Below are 11,886 nucleotides of genomic sequence, written 5' to 3' on the forward strand. Positions count from 1 at the left end.
TAAATATCTTCAGATCACTTCTGAGCAGGAGAAAAACACACATTTTACAAACGATAATGATTTATTAACAAAATATTACATGTGTAACATAAATAAGACAATTACTTCAACAAAGCTCAGTGTTTATTTATCAACAACCAGGCCTTATGCCTTATGAATAGATAAATTGTACAGAAGCCAGCTATTATGCATTTTTACACGGGGACTCCGTTAGGAATATTTTTACAAAATTATGTATATACTTATAAATATTAAAGTACAATATCATCACCAGAACAAATAAAAACTACGCTTCAAAACAGGATAGGAACTTTGGCACTGCAAAGTACTGTCTGAAGAACACACAATGTTCATGTACAATAAAACTGATTACTAAAAAATGTAATAATACTATTGATAAAATGTTTATACATCAATATAATACATAATATGAAAGCTGTATTGCTATCAAAACATGCTACAATCTATATTACACGTAATCATAATAAAAAATTAAAATACAATAACTGAAAATAAATTCTTATAAAACATGGACCTCAATATGACATACCATTTTTACATATCTCAATTATGTACACATCTTTACCCACAAATACGTAATCAATCCTGTTATTATTATGCAGAACGTTCTGAATAATTTATTAAAAAATATTTTTACCATACACGAATAAAAACATCTATTTGCATAAAATAATATTATTATAGTTCATGCTTCTGAGCATGTTTGTCAGTTTGGTTACTCAACATATGGCCATTGTATTAAAAATATATTTTACAGCTAAAATAATTGAAAATAGCTAATGAATCTAATAGAACATTGATTTTGTTGACATACATTTATAGTAAATATATTATCTTACTTGTTTTTCATCTCTTATTTGAAGAAACAAATACTATTTTGAAATAAAAGTTTTCAAAAACATTTAAAACATATTTAGATCTTTATGAACTTTTATGCTAAATATATGAACTCACTACTTTGTTCAAAATAATGTTGTTAACACAATTACAATCTTGAAATATTTCGGGTTTTCTGTGGAAAGCCATATTTAGTCAATAGAGATGTTAAACCACAACTTACTATCAGTAGTTTGTTTCCATCAAGAATCTTAGCAGCAATTATGTCTGGTTTTAAGACCTCAGTAAAATAAAGTGTCTGAGATAGTTATTTTCTCACTTATGTTGTGTTGTAGGTTATGTTTAAAATATATTTAATCATGTACAGTTATCTATACAAAAATTACAAATTGTTGTGCACAGATTCTCGTATAAAGAGATACCATTTTTCAAATTCAAAATCCTTGCTTTACCATAACATTTAAAACTTACAATAAATACACATAAAAATTCACATTTCTCAGAATTTATTGAAGTAAACAAGAATGTAATAGGATTTCAGACATCTTTTAAACCATCAGTAATCAATAAAAAAACTTCATATAAAGGAAATATTTTAGTACACCAAAGTTTTATTTATGTTTTCCAAATATTTTCTGAATAAATTTTATTTTTATTTATTAGTTTATCTTTTTTTTTCTTCCTAATATTTTTAATACAGTAATGTTGAGTTTACTTAGTGTATATAACAAGTACAGTTTGAAAAAATTATCTTTTGTACTAAAATACATAAATTTAAATTATTAATGTTTTACTCATAGACAAAAAATAATAAAATCCGTAACATTTTTCTTCACTTGATGTGTAAATATTTACATGTAGTAAATAATAAGTATTTAAAATACCTATTATGGATTAGTGAAATATCAGTTTTACAAATGTATAACCCTGTTTTGGCATCAATTAGTACATACAAGAATGACCACGATTATATTAAATCATTTAATTTGTGTTGATAGTGGGACGTGAACTTCAAACAAACAAAAGTCAACCTACAGTGCTATATTTTAATCTGTATACTAGCATGAGGAATGCCTCTATGAACATTCATAGCACATGTGTTCACAGTAGTCACAAAGAGCAAACAATAGTGATTCACTAGCGTTTGTGTTCTTTCCTATTTACCAATCATACTTAGAGCTAACACGAGTTCAAACAAACATCACTACCAACAATTGCCGGCTTATTAAACCCAATTTTTACACTAGCATATGGGATAGTCTCCACCCAGCAAAACTTCCATTACACTTAAATAACAGCCTTAGGTACAATGTGACAAGTTTTTGAACTACAAGTGTATGATAGTATTAAGTTACATTTTTAAAATTTGAATATTTTTCTCGATAACTTATAGAGTATTTTGACTAATGGCAAAATTAGAAAAGTTCATCTGAAAAAAGTCTAAAGCCTAAGTAAGTAAGAAAAGAGTAGTTTATTTTTAATTTATTAAACTGTACACACCACATGTACAGAAGAGAAATACTCCGGCTATAGGTATCTGGACTATAACAATAATCTAGAGCCACGAGTGCTGTCTAAAATTTAAAAAATGAAAGGTGAAAGGTCTCTGTTGAAAGTTTTGGATCTCACAAAGTGTCAACGTAAAACATGTAAACTCCAAGTAACATCAAGTTGGAACGAGTAAGCGTTCTCAGTGAAAATGAGAGATTTAGTAACTCATGGAGTGGAAAAATGGTACTTAAAAATTATACACAATTCACTTGTCCCCTACAGTGTTTTCATATTAAGATAAGTTACTCACAATGCGTTTCTGAAGATAAAGATGAATAAACAGTCAGAAAGTATAGATATTTGTAGACATTTGCGTCAGTTAGCATGCATCACGTAAACATGCCATTTAAATTGATTACGTTAGTATATAGCATTTTACTTTTAGGTCTCAAGCATTTGAGATGTACAAAAGCAAAATGCATTGAAAGTGAATAGGTTAATAAAAACCAACATGAAACAAAAGTTTTAAATAAAGCCAAAAAGTTTAAAAAATCTCGTAAAGTGATCATTAGTTGAACTGATTGATGGAAATGCAACACTGATGGCGATGCACAAAGAACATTCCTCACAATAGTAACAATCAGTAAAATGTCAAAATTCTAGAGAGTCTGACCTCGAAACGCAAATGCTGTACTATGTAGTAAGTCTCCCGTTGTGCAATATATTTGAATGCTTTTCTTTGTTTTTCTGACTAATTTGACCTAATTGTAGGCCTACATTACTTAACACGACACAAATCACAATATGAAAAACACACTGCGTGACAAATGAATTGTGTACAGTCACCAATGAAAGTGTAGTGACTGGCTGAAACGTGTTTGTGACCTGTGAAGTTAAAAGGTATACGGTTAAAGAAATGAGGATTATTAGTGACACCTAAAGGTGTAACATACAATTCAATTGAAGAAGTTTCCAATTAAACTTAAAGGCACTAAGAGCAATGACGTAAATAATCTTGAGGCATGATTAAAAAGTCCGGCCTTAGACAAAGACCACTATTGGTACAACTACTGTAAGTTATCTTTAATGGAGAATTCAAGATGTAGTCAGGCAATTCATGTACTTTTCAGTTTAGGAACAACTTCTTTTTATCAACACATAAAATTATCCGAAAAAAGTTTATGACTAATATAGGTATATGTTTTACAGTCACATTTTACACAGAAATTCAAATGACATAATTTTGAATCTATAGACTAATATTATTTGGATGATGTTGAATGTTGACATTAACTTCACAAACTTACTTCAAAAACGTTACTCTTACTTTAAAAATTATTTATTTTAAAACATTTTAACAAAATACCTCCCATTGTTGCTTGTTTTGATCTAAAACGACTGTAAAGGATTAGTTAGTTAAGGAGGCATATAATTCCTTCGATGAGTATCTGCTTGATTGCTGGAAATAATTCGCTGCACTCTCCCGTTTTTTACATTTTTTAAAATTATGCACCTGTATTGTGTACCTTGTATCCGTATAATACGTTATGTGCAAATAAAGAATGACATGACATTTGCTGGCTGGTCAACCAGATGCTTTAATATCCTTGACATCTTGTATAATTTTATTACATTACACTTCAAATGCAGATTGCTTCCAGGATTTTAATTTTCATGGCCAGGTTAGGATCTATGTGTACATGATTCGTTGGACAATTACTGAAATTAATTCAAACTCAGTAAAAAAAAAACACAAACACATTGACTGTTATGCAACGGTACAGTGTTGTGAATGTATTTAACAAACAATTATACACAAAGTTATATTATCGCCGATGTTTCAGCAGAAAATTAATTTACAATATATTGTTGTTGAGTAATAAGTTTTTACTACAGCAGTATTTTTTCCCAAATAAATCTTACTAAATGTCAATTAATGGAGAAATATATCTGCATTGAAATAAAAATAACAACATTTATTTAACATTCAAAGTAACTTTGCGGATTTCTAACAAATTGCCTCTCATTTATGAAACTAAATTGTTATTATTTTACCTATAAATCAAGCATTCGTTAACCATATATGCTTCAAATTTTGTTGTTTTATTGACAATAATTTTTACCTCAGTAAAAAAATTACTGCCAATATTTTTTTATTTTAATAATTTATTTGTGACAAAATAAGGACAATTTGTTTTAATGAATATAAAAATTAATACTAACAACATTTTTGCAAATAATTTTCTAGGCCATTTAATTTTTCCCTCTTATTGGAAATTTTAAGATTTAAAGTACAAGACTAATTTCAAGTCCCTATGATATTACTTAATAAAGCTACACATATTTTATTGGAATACTACAAAAACGCTAATTTGAGCCAATGATTTAGGGATCACCCATTTTGAAAAACCATATCAATTTTAGAAATTAAAATATGAGTAAAATGATTAAAAGATGAACTTTAGTTCTTTTCTGAATTTAAAAGAAGGATTTTTTCAGAATTGAAACAATATTAAGTTTAGAAAATTTAGGCTGATAGGAGTGTGGTGTGACTTTCCAAATGAAAGTAAACAACAGATAACAACGGAAGTAAATACTTTATGGTATATTGATGGTAAACTTTGATAATGATTTATTAAAAGAAATTATGAATAAACAAATTCGTTGATTTGACCTGCCAGTTGGATGACAAACACTTAAAAACCGTGTCTGGGTTTGCCTATCAAACATTTTTTTATGTTTGAAAAATACATTGAAAATAAGGATTTAGAGACATTAACAAACATAAAACGCTTGTTTTGTTTCTCTAGTGATAAAGATAAATTTTAGTGGATGCTATTTAGAAATAACATTCTTATTCTACTTGTATTTGTAATTTCACAAAAACAGGCTAAAGTTTAGTAAAGTTTCATTATATGTGTAATTACTAGTTATCAAACTTTTTAGATAAACAGATGAACTAAGACTGTATATGGTGGCTTAGTCATTAAAACAATATGGTAGGCCTACCTAATAATATTAGGAGCCGGCTGTAAGTAAATGACCTCAAGTTTTAACCGATAAGATCAATGTTAAATCTCACCTTTACCCCTGGTTTTCGGTAGTACAATTATTGTTTATCTCATTTTAAAGACGTGATTAGTATGCATCGAAATGCTTTCATTGTAAAGTGTACGCTATACTTGTTGATTTAAACAATAAATTACAAAAAAGTTTGAGATTTTGTTCAGAATAACTAATACAAATATTAAAAAATGTTGAAAGTGTTTGGATGCAAATTAATATCTTTAAAATGAGAAATCTCCCATAATTCTCAATCAAAGACAAAGACTGTATTTGATTGTCATGTTTTAACTTAACATTGTTCCTATTGGGGTTAAAATCAATATGGCGGCCAGTACAGTCGGCTCTTAACCCTCTGAGGACTTAACGTTGATAGCCAAGTTATAGGAAAATCTCCAAGAATTTTTACAAATCAGCATGACCTGTATTTATTAAACTTACTAGTTAAAAATGTAGGTTTTCACAATAAATCTGACAAAAAATTCAATTTGGACCAGAATTCAGTTTAGATTATTAAAATTAAATCATAACATCTATGTCACTTTTCTGTAGGATAGCTGTTTGGAAACAGTTAATGGAAGGCTATTTAATAGTACATAACTACACAATGTTTTTATTGTAAACTAGCTGTTTCCCACGGTTTTGCAGCTTTTCGTAAGCTTTGCTCGTGTATGAGCACTTCTGGTTCAAGTGAATTATATTTCCAACGCCGATGTAGAGGTTACCTTGTTGCCACGATCAAGAAAATATGTCAAAAGTGTATGTTTATAGCCATTGTACATGTACTTTATTATAAAGTGGTCTAATACTCAAGCTTTAAGTTCAACCAGAAATTTATTTCAAAGATAAATATACATCAAAACTTAGCGTCTTCAAATAGTGTTTGGGTGTTTAATATACGTAACTGTCTCGTAATTGCAGTTTTCAATGTGAAGGCGCTTTGATAACTTTTATATTTTGCAGCGCCGCCTGTTGGTGAGTCAAATCAATGAGCATAGCATATAAACCTTCCATGAGCAAAAATACATATACATACAAATTTTCATAACAATCGGTCAAATAGTTTCTGAGTCTATAAAGGACATACAGATATTCATTTATTTATATATATCTTATATATATAAAAATCTTGAGTCACGATGTATGTTGCCAATAAAACTCCAAAACGACTGAACCAATTTCAATCAAATTTCACATGTATCCGTAATTTAGTCTAACTTAGAAGATAGGATAGTTATTATCTGAATTATTCGCTTATGTCGTGAATATAAACGAATAAAATGAAGAAAAGTTTTCAAAGCGCCTGCACATTACAACCTGCAATTACGAGATAGATACGTATATTAAACAGTGAAACACTATTTGAAGGCGCTAAGTTATGATGTATAATTGTCTAAACTAAATTTTTGGTTGAACTTAAAGGTTGAGTGGTAGACCACTTTGTAATAAAATACATTATGCATGTACAATACATTTTTGACATATTTTCTTGATCGTGACATCAAGGTAAAATCTACATCGGGGTTGGAAATATAATTTACTTCAACCAGAAATGCTCATACGCGGGCAAAACTTACGAAAAGCGTGCGAAGCCGCGGGAAACAGCTAGTTATATATATAGATGAGAGAATTTGTAATTAACTGCTAATAATAAGTAGTATATGTGTTTCATTATTTTAGGATGGAACAGGTGGACAAATTCCGTTACCTGTCCCCAAAACTGAAAAAGTTTTTATACTACTTTAACCTCTGAAATAGAAATTCAATCTAACGGTTGTTAGAACAAGATTAGAAAGTTTATTATTAGTATCAAAAGTGTTATTTTATGGAATCAGATATTGCTGACACTAATGCTTCTATCATCAGTACAGGCAGCAAAACGATTACAATGTGTAAAAAAGAACAATAAACATTCCTTGAGATAGTACCTATTAATAACCAATTCAAGTTCTAGAGGGTCTGAACACAAATAATAAACACGTCTAACTTCTTACAAAAAAGTAAGTTTTGGGAGCAGACCAAGAAAGTTATATGAATTTTCTAAATCCATAAGTGTAAACAATGAACGTAATTCTTGCAAATACATAGGTAATACACATCTGTATTAAACACAGAAAAACACAATATTAACACACGACATATCAATCTAATTGAAAGTTAATAAAAATTTAAACAAGTTAGCCTATATTTTTTTATTTTGGTAAAGTTAATAACTGACTAGCTATAATACATCTGGTTAACACCTTCACTACGACTCCCTATTGAGTGAGAGCATTCTGATAAGGCGTCAACATGTTAAAGGGGTAAAAATGGTTAATAATGAAGTTGGAGAACTTTAAAAGTGGAATTACTTTTCTTACAAGATTGTAGTAAGTTTTAATTAGCTGCCAAATTGTTTTTTCCAGCTCTCAGTAACGAGTGGAGACATCCATGATTAGGTGCTCTAGGATGTTTATGTTTTAGTAATAGGTATTATCTCAGGGAATAGTTTTTATCTTCAACCAACAGGTGCTGCCGCAGTCTGCACTCATGGCCAGAGGCACTTGTGTCAACCTGATATGAACCTGTATTTTCAGAAGGTTGTAATAAATGATACCATCATTCTATTGACCCAAAGCCCTCCCCCCCTCAATTCACTACTTTTCATATTCAAAGATGACACGATGGTCAAGATCAGAAATGACTAATACCTAATGCAACGTTGATTGTATTTGGTTTTGTCCACACTAGTAGTATTTAGAGAATTCACATGAATAACCTACTGTAATCATCCCCATGAACAAAACAATATAAATGTTATGGAGTGAAAATGACAAATAACAAAGTTATACATCAGTTATGGTCAGGTGAATTTACATTATTGTTTTTCAAGTTGTGTTTCCCAGTTTGCAGTAATTGCTGGAGACGCTGGAGTAAAATATGAACTTTTATTCTTTTACGATTGTTGTGTTAACAATATCGTCCTGCTTTTAAGCCGAAACTCACTAAATTCACCACTGTTAAATCATTTTACATATCCAAGGATGATGTGATCGCTAGGGTACGCAGTGACCAACCTGACGATAATTCAAGGCCATAACAATATCACATAATGCACAGCGTAGATGTAGAGATCAAGGAAATATTGCTCCGCATTGGAAAAGCAGGTTTCCATTTTTAATGTTCCAAAAAATTTATTATGTCATTTCCAACCTAGTTTAAACATTAAATTTTTTATTTCAGAACGACTACAATAGTTTAATAATGTGGGACATACTGCCACTATGGCCATAAATTAAACATATTTACCTAATTGTTTGTTTCTTCATGTTTTGATTAAAGAAACAAAGTTAAGGCAAATATTAGTGAAGTTAGGAATTATCCTTCCCGGAAAACACTACTTTTGAAGTGGTCTTTTCCTAATATTATTTTTTATGAGTGATTAAATGATATTCAGTATCGTCAAAAACTAACATTCAATGTTAGTCCTCAAAGAGTTAAATACCAAAGTAATAGTTAAAATTGTATAGTCCAGTATAAAAGATAAATGTTGTTCCACCTGCAACTTTATAGTTAACTTACATATTTTCATATAGTAGCCTATAAATACAGTACTAAAATAATGTTAAAATTCATTCTGGTCCATATTAAACAAGTTTGCATTAACTTACAGTACTCTGAAACTTTATAATAAATTTACTAGGCCTATATTATTGTATATTACTGAAGAAATTAAGTCAACAAAGCGGGATAAAACAACATAATATTACATTAGGGAAGCTGTTGTTAACATGTAAACATCGAGTCTTCCAAACACCAAATCTATAAAATTCACTAAAAAGTAAGTTAGCCAAACAAATTTAAACTCCAATTTCTAATGGAGGCTTTAATTTAGAAGTAGCAAGCAACAATCTAATGTAAATAGATCAAAGTACAATAAAATTTAAAACAATGGTAGGCATAGCCTAAAATAACTTAAAGTAATCTTGAGTTAATCATTCAGCTAGTAAAATGTGATATGAAATCTGATGACACTAACATCTTAATTGGCTTGGATCGTAATAAAAACTATCAAAATTTAAACACTAAATCATGATTGCATTTACTTCACAGAATGGTTCATTTAATATTCAGGATGAATTTTTAACATGATTGCTAAATTTAAAATTCATATGTAAAACATTGACTTAGTATTGTTCAGAATCAAATCGTCTAACTCTAACCCTCTGTTTGTAATGGTACTCTTTTAAGTAACTCTTGAGACTTTTTGGTAAGCGGAGGTGAGACACACCGTCGTACGTTGTTCTGCTGCAAATAACTGCTCTGCATAAATGTTGCAAAGGAAAAGGAAAATTACGATGCAGAGGAATCGTTAACATCGGTTCAAAAAACATGCAACAAGATGGATCTTTGTAATGTTCAATAAGGCCACAAACAGTGGTTGACGCAAACACACCGGGATCATGTGAATCAAAACTGAATCTATGGTTCCATTGTTCGATACGAGCATGTAAGGAGCGTCCATACTTACGAAAACTGACAGAAAATAAATATTCTTCTTGAGCAGAGTCCCGTAGTAAAAATGTTCCTTCAGGTCTTCCTTCGAGAAGTCTCTCAGCTTCATAACGGTCCATTTTACCCCAGTAGAATGAGCAGGAAGTTATCTGTAGCAGATCAGGTACGAGGCAGTGAATGTAATCAACTTGGGTGTGAACAACTCGCTGCGTAACATCCAATTGAGAAAGGGCCGATAGTGCTGCTGACTGGAACAGAGCCGTGATGTTGTCAACTGTAAGCTCAGGCGGAATCACAACCTGGATATGAGGACCAGGGCGGAAACCCGGAGGGGGTTCGACACCTTCCGCTATTTCACGTGCCCTCTCTAATCTTGCTCGTTCATCACAATCTTCAATAGGATAATCCTCGGGATTAAATTTAGACAGATCTATGACTGGCTGAGTTCGTAAAATGCAATCTCTATCTTCTTCCCCACTACTGGAATCACTATTGATGACCGATTCATTCTTTCTTTGCTGAAGAGAAGCAGTTCCAAATACGACACCAGCACCAAGGTGATGATCTTCTGTTCTTCTATATCCAGTGCAAACACAAGTATCACAACCGACATTTGGTTCTGCAATATCATTTTCTGAACCAGCTGCATTACTGCTATTACCACCCTTTAACCTAGCACAATTAAATCGTAATACCCAATGATTTCTTTTCTTTTTTCCATTATTTCCTGGTACATCTTTTGGAAAACAAGTACCTTTCTGTGACCTTTTTTGTCTCATAGATTTTGATGTACAAAATTTAATTTCGTTCCCACTAGAGCAAGATTGATTTTCTTGTGACACATTAAATAAAACACTTCCAGAATCTGAAGAGTTCTGACTTAAACCTAAATTACCGGTACTCAGTTGTGAATTAGACGAGTTGCCCTGTCTCAGTTGAGAAAGCATAGAATTACCATTATCTTCAATGTTTCTTGGATTGTCTGAACTATTACTATAAATATTTTCAAAATGATCATCAAGCCCAAATCCCGATTCGTTGTTTCCATTGTTATCATGCGATAAATTGTTAGTTTCGGATGAGGTGGATGCACTTCCACCATTTATGAAACAACTAGCATTACTTCCAGTAACAACAACTTCACTGAATTCTTTTACCTCCATAGCTCCAAATATGCCTTTTAAATCACTTATTCTTTGGCCCATTATCTTTTTAATCAAGGCCTATTGCTAAGAGGCCAATACCTGAGCTGTTATAACTAACAGTTTCAATTGAATATGTTTCTTTTATTGGTATCATGTCTTGTTATATCATTGTTAATTTTGAATCATACACAAATATATAATCAAGATTTCACATTACAGTGCTGTTTCAAAAATACGAACAAAAAGTAATTACAGAGACTATGGCCATTGTCAAAGATGGGTGGATGCACTCGCATAGAAATGACGTCAGACGTAAATTGGTGGTTGTTTGATGAGTCAAATAGTTCGGTTTCCAAAAATCACTAAATCCTTCATCACAAAATCACTTAAACTGTACAAAAATATGTAACAAACCTCATTATAAAGGTAAGATTATTAAAATATAAGATCAACATCTCTGTACACTTGACACAGATAGAGAAACAACACTGCTGCCATATGTACTACAGCCTGCAAAATAGTGCATCGGATTAAACGACAAACGATAATAGTAGTACTATATGAAATAAAGGATTTTAAAATAAAATGTTTGATATTTAATTTACAATATAATCGAATTAATTTAATAATTAATCAAACATGCTGATATTTTAAATTAACAATAATTAGTTAAATTTAGTTATAAAAAGAATTTTAATATTAGTATTAGCCAACTTTAAGAATATTTAATTATTAGTCGTAGTATATTTTAACTATCCACTATTTCACTAAGTTATAAAGATTAATTGATTTAATTTGCGTAATTTATTTAGCGTTAATCTGTTAATCTTTGTGT

The 11,886-nt window shown here is 30.6% G+C and overlaps 1 protein-coding gene across 1 annotated transcript; it reads right to left on the minus strand.

The window, feature by feature from the left end:
* Window positions 1–9,497: 9,497 nt before the first annotated feature.
* LOC124364148 lies at window positions 9,498–11,549 on the minus strand. The gene has a single exon (XM_046819391.1). It carries the CDS (start codon window positions 11,109–11,111, stop codon window positions 9,579–9,581), a length of 1,533 nt encoding a protein of 510 aa, XP_046675347.1. The 5' UTR covers window positions 11,112–11,549; the 3' UTR covers window positions 9,498–9,578.
* Window positions 11,550–11,886: the final 337 nt, after the last annotated feature.

This window comes from Homalodisca vitripennis, chromosome 6, assembly GCF_021130785.1.
Source record: "Homalodisca vitripennis isolate AUS2020 chromosome 6, UT_GWSS_2.1, whole genome shotgun sequence".
Classification (NCBI taxonomy): Eukaryota; Metazoa; Arthropoda; class Insecta; order Hemiptera; family Cicadellidae; genus Homalodisca; species Homalodisca vitripennis.

Coding starts and splice junctions, on each gene's coding strand:
- LOC124364148 (XM_046819391.1), bottom strand. CDS start 11,111: ATGGGCCAAAGAATAAGTGATTTAAAAGGCATATTTGGAGCTATGGAG.